The sequence below is a fragment of the Dendropsophus ebraccatus genome, chromosome 5 (assembly GCF_027789765.1).
Source record: "Dendropsophus ebraccatus isolate aDenEbr1 chromosome 5, aDenEbr1.pat, whole genome shotgun sequence".
In the NCBI taxonomy this organism is placed as follows: Eukaryota; Metazoa; Chordata; class Amphibia; order Anura; family Hylidae; genus Dendropsophus; species Dendropsophus ebraccatus.
The window spans coordinates 132,067,689-132,085,615 of NC_091458.1; the positions used below are offsets into that span (position 1 = coordinate 132,067,689).

General features: G+C 40.0%; 1 protein-coding gene across 2 annotated transcripts in view; it reads right to left on the reverse strand.

Moving 5' to 3' along the window:
- Positions 1 to 3,096: 3,096 nt before the first annotated feature.
- Positions 3,097 to 17,927, reverse strand: part of C5H1orf94 (chromosome 5 C1orf94 homolog) — a 113,348-nt gene continuing 98,517 nt past the window's right edge. The window contains exons 4-6 of one of the 2 annotated variants that reach the window (XM_069972525.1): positions 12,775 to 12,935; positions 5,853 to 5,963; positions 3,097 to 3,206 (exon numbers count right to left, since the gene is read on the reverse strand). In XM_069972525.1, the coding sequence (XP_069828626.1) occupies positions 5,885 to 5,963; positions 12,775 to 12,935 (240 nt within the window). In that variant the 3' untranslated portion in view covers positions 3,097 to 3,206; positions 5,853 to 5,884. The remainder of the gene's footprint in view (positions 3,207 to 5,852; positions 5,964 to 12,774; positions 12,936 to 17,927) is intronic. The other variant, XM_069972524.1, reaches the window with a different exon arrangement.

A 17,927-nucleotide genomic window follows, 5' to 3' on the forward strand; every position in this document is an offset into this window, starting at 1 on the left:
TTCATGTCAAACTGTTGCCCGTGGGCCAAATCTGGCCCATGGTGCCATTATTTTTGGCCAGGCAATTCAGAGTTTGAATTACATCTGGCCCCCCATAGCTACTATATAAGAGACTATGGGGAAGGGCTGGCTACTATATGAGACTATGGGGGAGGTCTAGCTACTATATGAGACTACTGGGGAGGGCTGGCTACTATATAAAAGTCTATGGGGGGAGGGCTGGCTACTATATAAGAGACTATGGGGGGAGGGCTGGCTAATATATGAGAGACTATGGGGGAGGGCTGGCTACTATATGAGACTATGGGGGAGGGCTGGCTACTATATGAGACTATGTGGGTGGAGGGATGGCTACTATATAAGAGACTATGGGGGGAGGGATGGCTACTATATAAGAGACTATGGGGGAGGGATGGCTACTATATAAGAGACTATGGGGGGAGGGATGGCTACTATATAAGAGACTATGGGGGGAGGGATGGCTACTATATAAAAAACTATGGGGGAGGGATGGTTACTATATGAGACTACAGGGGAGGACTGGCTACTATAAAAGACTATTGGGTAGGGCTGGCTACTATATAAGAGACTATAGGGGAGGGCTGGCTACTATACAAGAGAATATGGGGAGGACTGGTTACTATATGAGACTACTGGGGAGGGTTGGCTACTATATGAAACTACAGGGGAGGGCTGGTTACTATGAGACTACTGGGGACGGCTGGCTACTATATGATACTATTGGGGAGGGCTGGCTACTATATGGGACACTTGGGGGCTGGCTAGTATTAAGGCACTATTGGGAGGGCTGGCTAAAATGTGGGGGAATTTTGGTTGGGTTTGCTACAACATGGGGCAATATTGGGGGGTTGGCTATTACATGGGTTTGGGTTTAATCATGTCATAGCAATTTATCATGTCATTTATCATAGTGCACAGCACTGAGAGACTTACACCACTGACAGTGCCAGGAACACCACTCGCTACTCTGACAGTGCCAGGACTGCAGCATTCACGCTTCAATAATTATAAAGGTTGGCCCACGACTTTGTCCAATGACCCTTGTTCTATAAACTCTGAGCTTTATGGTGTGTATACACAGATTTATCTGACAGATTTTTAAAGCCAAAGCCGGAAATCTCAGTCTTTCCTTTATAAGCTATTCTCTGTTTATAGTCTGTTCCTGGCTTTGACTTCAAAAATCTTTCACATAATCTATTTGTGTAAACACACCAAATGTTCCTTCGTTGGATTTTCTTTCAGATTCAAGTCAGGTGGTTGGCTGGGCTATTCTATCAGCTTTATTTTCTTTCTCTGAAACCAATTGAGAGTTTCCATGGCTAGATGTTTGGAATCATTGCCTTACCGAAATGTCCATCCTTGTTTCATCTTCTTCATTCTGGTAGATGGTATCAGATGTTTATAAAAAAAAAAAAAAAATGTCTTGGTGCATTTGTCCAGTCGTCTTTCCTTCAGTTATATGAAGTTTTCTAGTGCCCTATACTAAAAAAAACCTACACGGTGTTGTGACCTCCAAACTTCACTGTTGGCACGGTATTTTTGTGGTGATCTGACTAGAGTGTATTTTTGTAGTGTCTCATAGGCTTGTCTAAATGTTATTGAACAAACTTTTTGTTCAGCAATGGAGTCTTGGATGATGAGCATGTATACAGACTCCTTGGCTTTCGGGCAACTCCTCTGATAATTCTTTTTACTCCTCTGTCTGAAATCGGTTGTCTAGGTCACATTGAACCAGTGTTCTTCCTCACCTTCTAAAAACCATATCGCTTTTATTTTTCTACCTATAGGTAGAACCTACTGTTGGGGGCTCATGATTTGAGTCAGGGTCTATAGTTTTTGGTGTAAAAGAAAAATGTTGATTGCTCTTTTTAATTTTTTCCCTGATATATAATAAAATAAAATGTAATATTTTATAAGAGATCAGACAATTCTGCATGCCAAACATATATATATATATATATATATATATATATATATATATATATATTTTTTTTTTTTTTTTTTTTTTTACATATTTTTATTTGTATTATATTTTTAAAAACTTTTATTTTTATTTTATACACTTTATAAGTACCCCTTGGGGACTTTTATATTCAATCGGTAGATTAAACATACTGATCAATCCTATGTCAATGCATAGCATTGATCTCTGTTATAGGCAATCTTCTCATAAAGTCTGCCTAAACCAAACTCTATGACAAAAACACCAAACCTACAGGATGGCGGTAAACATTAATCTGTCAATGTAAGTGATGTTCTGGTGATGTAAGCAAGGTCCTAATCATTCAGTGAAAACCACTTCTGTTACTGACTCCCTTAAACCCTGCGATCGCTATAGATTGCAGTGTTTTGGGGGGGTTACTGAAAGGCAGCTGTGTGATTATGGCGGCCTGTCATTATGCCCAGCTCCTAGGACACCAATGTGTGCCGGGCTAATAACACTGAAGCAGCCCTGCACACATTAAAACCCCCTTCATGTTAGGAATTTAAACACGTTCCTACTGCATGGGTCATCGACAGTAGGAATGTATATAGCCATATGTATATAGCCATACGTTAAGGGGTTAAACAAGGATTTTTCTTTTTCTGTCAGTAGAGTTCTGTAGTGAGAGGTTTCTTCTGGCTCTTTTATACTTGTTTCCTACAATCTGCTTACAGTACAAGCACCTTTAGCTTTAAACCCTTTTGTTACAAAGGTGGATATATCTCTCTTCTGTGATTAATCTTGCATGAAACTCACAAAAGCGAAGCTTAGAAATAAACACTGTAAGGCACTCACTGGTAAGTAAGCATTTGTAATTAGTTATTATTTTCAGCACAAGTCCCAGATTACAGCTGCCACTTAAATGTGCGTTGTACGTCAAACAAATGCACGGGATTTTATGCGGTATTGTCATCACATGAAACAGAAAATACAGTGTAATTATTACATCTTTTAGCACAAGATTATGGTTAAGATTGTGTTTACGTATCTTTTTCATTTCCAGACCAATCACTCTACAACAAGAATCATTTCACCAAGTACGATCATCTTTAAATACATAAATAGCACTCAAATAATTCTTGATTTATTGTTCATTACAAAACAAAGTAGTCAATCGAAAAATAAAAAAAGAATGAGGAAACACAGAGATATGGATAAGCTTGAGCATATTTTATTGGAATATCTTGCTCCCAATTTTGACCTGTGAATAACAAAATTAGATATTAAAATCAAAATATTTCTGGGGCTCATTTAACGGGAAAACAATGTTGTTTAAAGAAATCTAGGAAAGTTATATATACTATATTTATTAATATGGTTGCAAAGGAAAGGTAGAGTGGTTGCTTATAACTACCAATCAGCTTCAGCAATATATTTAGTAATAGCTGTCCTTGTAATAAATGGGAATGGCAGAGTGAGAGCTGCTCTTCAGCTTTTCCTTCATGCACACTTTAATATTCTTTCCAGTATGGATAGTAAGAGAGGTTTTCTATGGGGATTTGCTACTACTCTAGACAGTTCCTGTCACAGACAAGTGTCAGCAGAGAGTACTGTGTCAGGAAGTCCTGGCATCTGGGAAGATGGCAGTCCCTTCTCTCGACCCGCAACCCCTGTCCCTGCCTACTTGCCCCCCTAGGCTTACCCCAAGGCAACAACTAGGTGACAGCCCCAAGTCTAACTAGGGATAGGGGGCGGTAGAAAGAACACACAGACAGGTATAATACTAACAGGTCAGAGAGCACAAGTTGGCAACAGGAGGTAACGTTAAAATCCAAATCAGCAAGCAAAGGGTTAACAGTCCGGTCCAAGGTTGAACACAAGAGGTAACGCAGTACAGAAGGTTGAGGAAGAGGCAAAGTCCAAGAGTGAAATAGCAAGCAGTACAATAAGATAACATTCCGAAGAAGAAAACGTAAGGAGGCACTCACCGTATAAAATCTTTCTTTATTATAAAGTCTTCATAAAACCAGGGGTCAGAGTGTGTAGCAGACGGCGGGGACGCCGCTCAGCAGCTGATAGTGTGACAGCTGTTTCCCGCGCGCATGCGCGATTCTTCAGACAGAAGAATCGCGCATGCGCACGGGAAACAGCTGTCACACTATCAGCTGCTGAGCGGCGTCCCCGCCGTCTGCTACACACTCTGACCCCTGGTTTTATGAAGACTTTATAATAAAGAAAGATTTTATATGGTGAGTGCCTCCTTACGTTTTCTTCTTTGGAATGTTACTACTACTGCTTGTACTGCATTTCTATAGGAAGAGCACCCCATAAATTGCCGCATTGCCCCATCAGAATCATTTAGGCTTGCAGGTGGTTGTGCCGGTCAGCTTTCTCTTCACTTAGACAATAAGATAACGCTGGTGTAACTGGAGACCAAACATACACTGGCAACTACTGGGTGTAAACCACCAGCTAAAAGTGTACCTGCCGTTATAAGTTTCAAAATCTAAAGCAAAAGCAAATGTAATATAAAGCAAGTTTGCAATATAGATTCATTTTTTTTAATTATTTTTTAGTTATCATGGAGAACTTCGTGTTTTCTGACAGTTTTTTTTAAGGAATCAGAAAATAGGAAGTCCTGTGTATCTCAGGCCGTCTGTGTTCACAGAAAGAAGGCCGTCATGCGATTGATGGATACATTGAGTCGTGACTCTCTGTACTGGCCGGATTTCCTGTGTTTAGTCTCTTTTTTCAACCATCACAAGTCTGAAAATCTGCCTTCAGGAGACTGGACCTGGATTTCTGGTAAGTTAAGGTTTGTTTTACAGCATGATAGGGAAAAAATTATAAAAACAATGAATATATATTACAAACTTGCTTTATTTCACATCTACGGTTCATTTAAATTTTGAAAGTTATATTGTCAGGTACGCTTTAAATTCTGCCAGAACTCCCACCCCAGCCGCTAATAGGAGCAAGGAGTCTGACAGCAGTGATGGAGACCAATAGCAGCCAGGGAGCCTTCCCCTGTGCTCAGAATGGAGCAAGCCTCAGGAGCAGATGCAACACCTGAAAGATTAAAGGGGTTATCCAGCGCTACAAAAACATGGCCACTTTTCTGGAGTCAAACTGGAGACAACAGTAGGGGGAAAGTGGCAATATTTTTGTAGCGCTGGATAACCCCTTTAACCACAAGAGCACCAAAGGAGAGGAATCCAGAGAAGGGAAGAAGCTGGGTATCGGCTCCCTGGCTGCAGAGCAGGAAGTGTGAATAGGTCAGAGAGAAATCAGGTGTCAGTTGGTTCTTCCAGCCGAATTCACACACACAGAATGAGCTCTGATAGCACTGTCAGACTGGAAAGAATACACCACTTCCTGCAGGACATACAGCAGATGACAATTACTGGAAAGCTAAATTACTAATCTCTGGCACTTTTTGCCACCAGCTGATTTGAAAGAATCCTTTAGGTACCACATTTATTAAATGTAGCACATTAATTTGATTTGAAATACAGCCACATTTCATCCCTATTTTACTGCCGTATTTGGCTTTTATTTTTCTGTGTGGGAACCAAGCCTGTATCTGATAGAGTATGCTGAAATTCTTGGAAATCCTTGAGCTAGGGACAAGTGCGTACTTTACATTCACAGACATTACCATCAGCCATTTTCTATAATGTTGTTTATATTGTATTGCCAGTAGTTCACCTTTAAAAAGTTGTTTTCAAGATAACGTAACAGCTATCACAGCCTTGAGCTGGTAATAAATGTTCTAAAAGTATAAACATCTTATGCACTTAACCCTAAGCGGGAATCATTAGGAGTAAAGTCTATCAGTGAGGCTGAATACTCAGCACTTACTTCTACTGTATACTTCTACTGTACCGGAGAAGAAGAATTTATTTACCTGAGTTCTTGACTTCAGGGCTAAATAACGAATCAGGATTGGTTCCTGCAATTTCCATTGGAGGAGAGATTCTGGTTGTTTCCTGGCACACTGGAAACGGGAGGACTGAACCTGAAATATAACATATTGTTAGGATAAACAAGTGCCCAGAGCACCATCAATCTGGGTCACTCTGATGCTGTTGGAGCAGAATAGATCTAAGGATAAAAATCTGAGTTATTTGTTCAAAATAATAATAATAATAATAATAATAATAATAATAATAATAATAATAATCTACCAAAAATTTTTGAACTTGAACAGGCTAAAGCAGCTTTTTATACTGGCATAGATTTACCAATGATTTGCACCACAATTCTGATGTCCTAAACACTTTCCCATTGGTCCCATAAAAGAGGTGCAACCATGGTAAAAAAAAGGCATGGCTTCACTACAAAGTTTTGTTCTTAAACATTTGTTCTTAAATTAGACTTGAGCCCCAATTACAATGGGCGATCAGCAAAAGCAAGTGAGCACCGACCTGTCAGTCATCGCTCGCTGGCTTCTCATTTCCTGTTCACTGCTGGCACTATTCCATGGGGGCCGCAGGGAGCTATGGAGTCTAAAGATGGCCCAGGAAGCCCATAGGAAATAGTGGTGGTCTGCTGCCGGCGCTCCTGCTATGTGGAGTGACGGCAACAGATTGATGGTATCCTAGTCGCTAGTCCTTCAACATGTTGAAAGATCGTGGATGTCGGTTGATAATTGCCTTTTATTACACAAAGCCATTAATGGCTGTAAGGGACAAAGATTGTCTAAATACGCCTGTTAATCGTTACCATAATAACGTTAGCATAGTCAGATACGCATATCATTTTTTGCATAATTTAAAAGCTTCTGTATTTTTGGGTGGCTTATTTTTAGGGATGCTGCATTCACCATGTTTTATGGTGGAGATGGTATGTACAAGGGAATATGTAGGGTGAGAAACTTTAGTCTCATCTGACCAGGGCACCTTATTTTAATGTTTGCGGTGTCACCTGCATGGCAAACTGAAAATGGGACCTCTTGTAACTTATGTTAAAAATGTTACTTTTTCTTGTCACTCTTCTAGGCCAGATTTGTTGAGTACACGACTAAAAGTTGTCCTGGGGAAAGATTCTCCCCCCTGAGCCGCATATCTGTGCAGCTCCTCCACAGAGACCAAGGGCCTCTTGGCTGTTTCTCTCCTAGTCTTCTCTTTGTCTGGACTGTCAGTTTAGGTGGACAGCCATGTCTTGGTAGGTTTGCAGTTGTGCCTTTGGATTATAAATTGATCAGTACTCCGATTGAACAGTACTCAGAACTTATTATATATTTTTTATAACCCAACCCTTCTTTACACTTTCCTAAAACCTTCTCACTGACCTACCTTGTGTGGTTCTTAGTTTTCATGATGCTGTTTGATCACTAATATTCTATAATAAACCCGAGGCCTCCACAAAACAGCTGTATTTATATTGAGTAAAAAAATTACAAACCGGTGGCCTCTTTTTACTAATTAGGTGACTTCTGAAAGATGATTGGTCACTCTGGATATTATTTAAAGGGGGGTCAGAACACATCACACCATGTATTATTATCACTACACTTCACTATCACTTGCTACTTTGTGTCGGTCTATGACATAAAATGCAAATAAAATTAATGGAACCAGTGACCATAATGGAGCTTAAAAAGAAAAAAAAAAAAAATAGCAGTGATTAATAGATAGTTTAAAAAGGTTTCCTACCATGGGTTCTTTGCGTGAACTGAGAATACTATATTCAGGAGTAACATGTTTTAAGATTCATTCACACCTATAAAATCTGCATGAAGTTTTAATGTAGCAGTTTTGAAGCTGCAGATTTTATGTTTTGTTTCACCTTTAATTACATTGATCAATTGGGCTGCAGATCCTTTAAAGGGAAATGGCCCTTTTTCTGGAATGCTGAATATGCAAAATCCTGCTATGTAAGTATTGTGGAGGAGATTGGGCTGTAACCAGTCATGGCTAGTGATGAGTGAACATGTTTGTAAATGTTTGTATGTTCGTAGGAACATGACACTAATTGTTCATGTTCGCCGATTGCGAACAATTTGTTCGATGATATGAATGGCTATAACGATCATTTTCAAACATATTCGAACATGCGAACGTTTATCTTGCGATGCACACAACTGGGTAAGTTTCCTCCCACCAATTCAAAAGAGCCAACGGAAGGAAGGAAGGGCACATCAGGTAATGTAGTAGCCATGTACACTACTGGCATTACTGTGATTGGCTGTACGATTAGCGACATTACGTACGTTACGTACATGCGATAAAAACGCTGCGCTGAGGTGAATTTTCTCCCAGTCTTTCCTGATTCTTGTGCCGTTCAGTAGGGAGAGTGACACGAACAGGGACAGCATCTGAATTTAGTTAGGCAGCAATATTCACAGTGGTAGTTAGTGAGTGTAGGAAGGAAGAGCTGACCGAGTAGGGCTTAGAACGTTGTGAAATTGTTAGTGTAGGGAGGGTGACAGAATCCAGCATTTTAGCAGTATAAGGATTCATTTCTTCACAATGATTTGTGTTATGTTCATGTTCGGGGTCCGAACTGAACATCGCGATGTTCGCTCATCACTAGTCATGGCTCTCTGCCTATAATCGCTCTTTGCGGAGATAATTGACAGACAAAGAGTCTTCTTCATCACATGTTGTGAGAACATTGACAGGTAAAGAGTCCTCTATCACCCCCGCAAGGGTGATAGCCGTGATAAGTCATGGCCTGGTCTCCACGACGATGCCTACATAAAACAAGACAGGTCAGATTTGAAAAATAGGCCTCGGTTCTGATATCAGCTGTGCCACATGAATCATCAAAGTGTTTCAGAATCAAGGTCATACATGTAGGAAGAAGATCACCTCAATGTAATGTACTTTATTTAAACCTGAAATGTGTAAAAATAATGTAAGCTCTGTAAACCCCTATGCATCATAGTGCAGGATAAGAGCTGTAAGTGCTATACCCAGAAACTAGCTGATCAAATACTGTTTATAGAATAACAATAAAAGGCAAGTAAAAATATTGTGTAATTTATTTAAACCTTAAAACATTACATGTGGCAGAAATGGTGTGAATATCCAAAACTTTGCTTAAAAAAAAAATCACAAGATGCATATATATATATATATATATATATATATATATATATATATATATATATATCACTTGATTTAAAGGGGTGTTCCTATCTTAACTAACATAATTAAGCTTGAAGAGCTCATAAGGTTAAATATTTTTGCAAATACATTATTTAACCAAATTTGCCTCCCTTCTCCTTATGGGCTATGTCTCCACTTCAGAAACATAGCGGGCGAACACGACCATCTACTTAAATAGACAGATGCTAATATTTATCATGATCTTTATTAGTGGCCGTCTATATACCAAGATGGCTGTGTTCCCCTGCTAGGCTCTCAAATTAATGCGAATCTGATGAAGAGGCTGTGCCTTAAAAAGCGTAATTCTTCTAATAAAACTTTACTTTTACATCAAGCTTTGATTTCACATCAAGTACTACTACTCCTATCATTGAAGGAGTGATGTCCATCTGATGCCGTCAGCACCACTAAAAGTCCTGGATCTTCCTGCACGGTTGTACCTTCAGCTGGCATAACCTTCCTTTGATTCTCCACCGGGAACTCCCGGCCCGCAGACTGGTTATTTGGTTATGCGATCGGCGTTGTCGGGCTCCTAACACGTCCACCCCACGTGAGCGGCTCCAAAGCCACAATTTCTATTCGAAAGTCCAGTTTTCAGTAACACACTATGTGCGCCCCCGGTGTTTTTTAATCTCTCCAGTTTCATGCTCCCAAATTGGCAATATAACCATATGCTGCTTTTTTCCTTCCATTGTTGACAGTTCATTGTCTACTTTACCGTATACGTTACAGTATAAAGATTATAGAATAGATAGATAGATAGATAGATAGATAGATAGATAGATAGATAGATAGATAGATAAGCAAAAAATTCCAACAGCACTTTCAGTAGTCTTCAAAAAGCGAGAAACTTTTATTCCATCACACAAGAAAACAAATAGTGCGGCATAGCAGTGTCAAGCGTCGTTTCTCCCGTCTCACACGGGTTTCTCCCGTCTCACGCTGTGAATTTGCTGCAAAATCTGCTGCGAGTATGTAAATTAACCCCCTTGGTGGCCAGAGAGTAACTTACACTAACAAAGGCACCCATCATCCCGCCCGCACAGACCGCTGTTAGATCGTGCAGTGTGTTCAGCGCTGTGCTGCTGCTGCCGGGCACAGCTCTCTCCTCACGGCTCTCGATGTCCCCCCTGAAGCAAGCTGGAGCAGCGTGTGCAGAGTCCAGAGCCATGAGGAGAGAGCCGTGCCAGGCAGCAGCAGCACAGCGCTGAACACACTGGAGGGGAGCCTGCACGATCTTAACAGCGGTCTGTGCGGGCGGGATGATAGGTGCCTCTGTCAGTGTAAGTTACGCTCTGGCCGCCGAGGGGGTTAATTTACATACTCACAGCGGGATGTCAATCTCGCTGCGAGTATGTAGTGTCAAAGGGTTGAATGACAGTGCATCAGCAGCGGATTTTGCAGCGAATTCACAGCGTGAAATCCACTGCGGATTCCGGTAGGTGTGAAGGCACCCTTAGGGTGCCTTCACACATACCGACCCGCACCAAAAATTCGCTGCGAGTTTCCGCTACGAGCCGAGGTCCTGGAAGGCCCCTATCACTACAAACAAGCAGTGGTCTGAAAGACCGCTGCGTGTATGTAATGCAGCCGCCCCCTTAACCCCTTCGGCTCCCGCACCGCTGTCTCCATACATTACCTGGCTCTGGCTGCACGGGGTCCCGGCGTCTTGCTCTGCCGCCCAGCCAATCAGTGTGTTGCCCAGCCGCAGCCACTGATTGGCTGGGTGGCAGAGCAAGATGCCGGGACCCCGTGCAGCCAGAGCCAGGTAATGTATGGAGACAGCGGTGCGGGATCGGTGCGGGAGCCAAAGGGGTTAAGGTTTTTTTTTACTGCGAGTCGGTATGTGTGAAGGCACCCTTACTATATTTATTTCTGTGGGTCTGTTGTGAGGCAGCCGCCCTAGCAACCAATCAGATTCCAGCTCCCTGTGAAAATGAAAGTAGTAATCCTATTGGTTGCTAAGGCTTCCAACTGCCATTTCAGCTGCAGCACTAATTATATCACCTGTGTGTGCAGTGTGGAGATTTTTCAATTCATTTCTATAGGGCGCTCTTCCCCCTCCCCTCCTGTACATCTGGCGGGGACGGGACCTTCGCTCTAACCTTCCGGGGCACCCTATGTATTTGTGGGCCAAATTTGGGGTCAAACGGTTAAGGCGTTTGGAAGTCTATATGGGACAGACAGACAGACTTTCATTTTTATGATATAGATATATGTGTATATATATATATATATATATATATATATATATATATATATATATATATATGATTCAGTACATTCCTATACATCTACATTATAGCTATATATACACCAGCTGGACCACGGTTATTACAGCACAGTGGTGTTCAGTAACCTAGACAAGGGGCTGTCAGGGTAAGTTAGTGCATCTCATTAAAAAAATACATAAATATATTTGCAAAAATAACTTTAACTAAAAAAAATTAATTATGTTAGTTAAAGTGACTCTGTACCCACAATCTGCCCACCCCAAACCGCTTGTACCTTCAAATAGCTGCTTTTAATCCAAGATCTGTCCTGAGGTCCGTTCGGCAGGTGATGCAGTTATTGTCCTAAAAAACTACTTTTAAACTAGCAGTCCTGTGTCAAACTGGCATGGCCTAGAGTGTCTGTGCATTAGGTTGGCACAACCTCTTTGTCCCTCCTCCCCACCCTCTTCATCATTAGGAATGCCCCAGGCAGGTTTTTTCCTATTCTTTAGCTGTGAGAACACTGCACATGGACTGGAACGTTAAGGCACCTGTGCAGTGTTCAGTGCAGAGGAATAGGTAAAAACCTGCCAGTGGCATTACTAATGATGAAGAGGGTGGGAAAGAGGGACCGAGGGGTGGTGCAAAATTAGGGCACGCCAGTTTGGCACAGGGCTGCAAATTTAAAAGTTGTTTTTTAGAACAATAACTGCATCACCTGCCGAACTGACCCCCGGACAGATCTTGGATTAAAAGCAGATCATTGATAGAGGCAGATCATACATCAAGGACCTGCAAATATCTCGAGATCAGGAAGGATGGCAGCTGACAGGAGTGTGGGCCTGTCTTTATGTGTTCCTGACTGGTAAGAGTGGGTTAGAGTCACTTTGTGTGACTTAACCTTAGTAAATGACAAAGCAACAAATGTACCTGATGGAACATTCGCTTTAAGGCTATGTATACACACAACAAAGTAAGAACAAATAAGGAAAATAGGGTTTAAAACAAGGAAAGAATGCTTTTTATTTTACAATGTGTGCACAGACTGACATTTTTCTATAGACCTCAATGTAGCATGGTATTGGATAAGGAAACCGGTTATACAGTACTTTTTCCTCATTTTGCATCCTTAAAGGGGTTATCCAGTGCTACAAAAACATGGCCACTTTTCCCCCTATTGTTGTCTCCAGTTCAGGTGCGGTTTGCAATTAAGCTCCATTTACTTCAATGGAACTGAGTTTCAAAACCCCACCCAAACTGGAGACAACAGTAGGGGGAAAGTGGCCATGTTTTTGTAGCGCTGGATAAGCCCTATTGTGTATTGCTATGTTGCCACTTTGGGAACATATCAAGGGAAGATGGCAGTCTTGTTATATAGATAGCCGCTAATAATGATCATGATCATGATCATTAGCAGCCATCTATATAACGAGACTGCCGCCTTTCCCTGTAGTGGGAATATAGCTTGAACATAGCCTAAATGGTAGAAAGAAACACTTACCTGTACGGATGAAGGAGGCGATATTGTGGTCCATCACCTGCCATTCTAGGCTGGCCTCTGGTTCCATAACTAGGTTTTGGAAAGCCTCTCATCTGGTACCTTGGTTGCGTGCAATAAATCATGGGACGATGAGGCAAATTATACATGGGACGATTCATTTGCTGGAGGTTAAAAGGACAAAATGAGTGAATAGATAATACATAAAGATAGATTAAAAAGATATATAAGTATGTTAAACTGTAAGAGTCTCTTACACACAATAAATTGCCCAAGAAAAGATCATCCTTGTAGAATGTATTCTATCATTATGATTTGATCTTGGTCATCATTACAGACACTGTCCCAATAAGTAAAACCAACCTTTAAAGGTTCCTTTTTTCCACAGGAATCTAAAATATTAGCTAACAAGGAAATAGAGAGTGGATTTACAAAGAAAATATTGGAAAAATAAGCCCTCACAAGAAATGTCATGTTGTGAAATAACACAAGGAGGCCTCGGTTTGATCTTTGCATTGGGATCTGCTTTCTTCCTTTATACCCTGTTACAGGGTCACATTTTCAAATAACCTAATTAAAGATACTTTGCAGGAAACCGATGAAACACATTATGAAACATATGCACTGCAAGAGTTAAAGAAGAGAACAAAACATGTGACCATAGTCTTTTGGGTGTATTGAAAAGCTGTTAAACTTTGAGCATTACTCATTACGTCATTACATATAAGTATAGTGATACTAAATTTGTACACAATAAAACTAAGGCTGGGTTAACACTACGTTTTTGCAATGTTTTTTTCATCCATTTTCCAAAAAAGAAAAACAAAAAACAATTGAAAAATGGATGGAAAAACGGATGCATTTGTGTGCATCCATTCTGATGCATTTTTCTATTGACTTTTATTGTAAAAAAAAAAACAATCAAAACACATTCTTTTTTTAACATACACAAAAATAAGGTCAAGTACTGTATGTTTTTGTGTACATTACAAATAAAATGGATGCGTTTTCATCCTTTTTTATATAATGAAAGTCAATGGAAGAACGGATACAAAACGGATGCACAGAACTGCACCCATTTTCATATCACTTTTGTGCAAAAATGGAAGAAAAAAATGGATTTCAAAAACGTAGTGTGAACCTAGCCTAGGAAAAATATTATTGCCATAGCACATTTTGCACCACACAAGGAACAGTGGTGTTACACGAAAGGTGATTGTATTTGGACTTAATTACCACAAAAGAACTGTAGGTCCCTTACTTGATGGACATTCCGTTGCACCTAAGCGATTTAATGTATGATGGACAATCATGCACTAGTTACGTATTTTATGATGTCATGAAGTTCACTTTTTTTAAATGGCTGGCATCCCGCCGAAACGTCGTGTCTTGCTGTGTTGCATTATGTAATTTACTTTCTTTGAATAAATTTGAAGTTTGTGCATATCTACATTGAAGGTTGGTGGTCTGGACAACGTTCACTTTTTTTCCTTTTGCATCTTCTGTAGTGCCACTCGCTATCCTATTCTAGATAGATAGATAGATAGATAGATAGATAGATAGATTTTTGTCAACTGTAGAGGATCTTACATTGCGGTATATGACAAAGGGATTTTTACTTGGATTAATTTAAAGGATATCGTGGACATAGAAATGATTAATTTCCAGAGCAGCGAACCTCACAATATGTGTAAGTGATTGCTAGCCTGACAAGGATTTTAATGGCAGGTACCATTGTTTTATCATGCTATGAATCGCAGTGTAATTCAGTTTGGCATGCTGCACTTAGTGTAATACAGATGCGGCAGTGACACAGAACTGCTTGCCTATAATGATGTTTAGAGCAGACTATGTGCAGTCACTGTCAGCTCACTGATGGGCTTGTAATGCACTGAATAGCAGCTGGAGAAAATGAGGTAACTGACAACAGCTCCACATAATAAACCTACTTCTTTTACCCTTGTAACTACTTACTATAACTCTGCTTATTTCTATAGATAAGTACTGTCTGTGTTCCCTAGTGTTGTAATCCTTCATTACAAATTCCTCTTTTGTGTTCGTGAACAATAGCCCTTGTGAGTTTTTTTCTAGATGTCTCAGACATCGGGATAAACAGCGACAATTTATCATGAAGTGACTGGTAAAAGATGAAAATGAAGCTCAGGCTGCCTTGTTAGCAAAATCAATAAATGTTTGTTTGACTCATATTTCTATCTTATCCCTTGCTTGTTAAAGGGGCACTCCGGGGAAAATCATCTTTTTTCAAATCAACTGGTTTGAGAAAGTTATATAGATTTATAATTTATTTAAAAATGTCATATCTTTCCCTGCTTATGAGCAGCTGTATGTTCTGCTGGTGTGTAAATATATATATGACATTGCGCTCTCTGCTGCCACCTCTGTCCGAGAACTGTTCAGACCAGTAGAGGTCTTCTATGGGGATTTGCTGCTGCTCTGGACAGTTCCTTTTTTGGACAGAGGTGGCAGCAGAGAGCACTGTGTCAGACTGAGAAGAAAAAAACACTTCCTTCCTTACAGCAGCTGATAATTATAAGAAGACTTGAGCTTTTTAACTAGAAGTAAATTACAAATCCATATAACTTTCTAAAACCAGTGGATTTGAGAGAAAGATATTTTCGCCAGAGTACCCCTTTAGTAATGACTATAAAGTACTTGGCAGTAAGGGGGCACTATAGAAAAAAAGCCCTGAACCTCCATGTCATGTTCTTAAAGATTTCTATGTTAAAATCCCATATACTTGTTAGTGTATATCCTGATATGCAATTCAATTGTTCATTAAAATGTATAGCTACAGTATTATCACGGTACAATGAACTAGGCGACTTCTAACAGCCTTAGACTATTAGGCTATGTTCACACGTAGTATGAGACCGGCCGTTCCGTGAGCCGGACAGTCAAGGGAGGGGGAAGCTAAGCTGTTCCATACACCCACCTACTCTTCTCGAGACTATTATGAACAATTCACTAGTTCAGGAACCACCTTGATTGCTTTTCCCGTGTATATTTATGGGCTACTAGTCTAATGAGCTAATACGCTAAGTGCATTTAGCCTCTTGTTTCACAATGGATGCCACCTTTACGTGGCAACAACATTTAAGTGCACCCAGATATAAACAATGGGGGACACTCATTAAGATCAAAGTATTTTTGGCACTTCATTGTAAACGGTTCCCACATAATAATAATAATAATAATAATAATAATAATAATAATAATAATAATAATAATAATAACAACAATAAGATATAAACAATGGGGGACATTCCTTAAGTACCCAAAGTATTTTTGGCACTTCACTGTAAACATCTTATTTTAGGAGGCCTGCGTGTCTACATTATTAGGTTATGTTCACACAATGTATGTTTTGTATAAATCAGCCATGATTTATATAAAACATACATTGTACGGGAATGGATGGAATCCCGGCCGGAGCGTATACACGTTGTATACGCTCCGACCAAGTTTCCATCCGGCTGCACAAAAAACTGACATGTCACTTTTTCACTATTCATTCATTTATTTCACTATTTATTGAATTGTGGCCACAGAGAACATGTCAGTTCACACAGTGGAGCATGCGGCTTTGCCCGTACGCTCCATTGTGTGCAGTGGTGAATTGGGATGCAGGCGCACACGGATTCACCAGAAATAAAGATCATACGGCTGGTACTGCAGTACCGGTCGGGATGATCTTCAGTAACACCGGCCGTTCTGTGACCTGGCCGGGGTTATACGTGGTGTGAACCTGGCCTTAAAGCGAATGTACCATCAGTAGATTCACTTTAAGTTTTGCACATGAATAGAATGGAGCCGGTGTGGGAAAGCCAATGCATAGCGCCGATCTATTACCAAGGAACGGCCCCCAGTGGGAGGAACCCCCCTACCCCTCTATTACACGGCTCCAGGGGCAACACCCTGAAATAGCTGTCTATGGATGGATACCTGGCTTTGGTTTTTCCTTGTCATGTCTTTTTGCCCGTAAATTGAGTTGGACATTGACTGAAAGGCCCACATAATATGGTGGTTTCCCTACAGGAATGCATCTAAGAGTTCACTATATTGAGAGTTTTAACCAGCAGCCGACAGTGTTTTCTTTGGCTGGTCTTCCAGAAATCAGGGATCTGTTTACCGTTGGGCAAAAACATGGGTATAATGTCCGCCATATTACATGCAAACATTTCATCAGAAGTGCTGTATATGAGGTTTTTTTGCTATGTCAAAATGTCGGCTGTCTTTTATAACAACAGACACCAGTGTACAAATAACGTCCGTTATTTAAAAAAATACCTGACAATATGTGTGCAATGATTGTTGTTATGAAAGACAGCCATCATTTTTATATAATGTGAACTATTCTGTCTGTGATGATAAGAGGAGGCTGCTGTAAAATGATCTGTGTAGTAATATAGCATCATGTGATACCAATATATAGATAGCATCAGTAGCATCAGTATAAGACAATGACCTTTTCAGAGGATACAGAGCGTGCTCAGTAATGTTTCACATTCATCTTAAGATCACAGACTCTGCCTGTTATCACCTATGTCCATGAGTGTTGCTGTAAAGCTTCTCACTAAACGCTGTTAAAAACAGATCAGACAAGATGGCAGCCCCCATAACAATAAACAAAAAGTGAAAATAAATGAATAAAAAGTGAGAAAATAGAAAGTTAAGAATAAAAGGACACGTTTTAGTGTCTCTCTAACTAGTAAAATAAAATCTAGCCTGTACATTCCCTTTAAAAACCTTTCACTTTTATGTAGATTTCCTGTACCAGATCAAAGATGCTGAATTCTAGCCTTATGGTATACACATTTAACATCTTTGCAAATTACTATTAAAAATTTTAAAAATAAAATTACATGCTGTAATAAAAAAAATGAAACATTTTTACGAAAGGTACCTCTTTATTATAGCTAAAAAGTGCACCCATCAAGCATCCATTAGGACCCGCACAACACATTTAGCAACATATTTATGTGTTGCCATAACAGCAGGAATATGACAGGGTTCAAAATTATGGCAAAGTGCACAGCTTTAATCTTTTTACTAAATTTACCAAAAATAACATAAAAAATAATAGCAATAATAGCTCGGTTTGCAAAAAAAAAAAAAAGTCTATATATTGTAGTTAT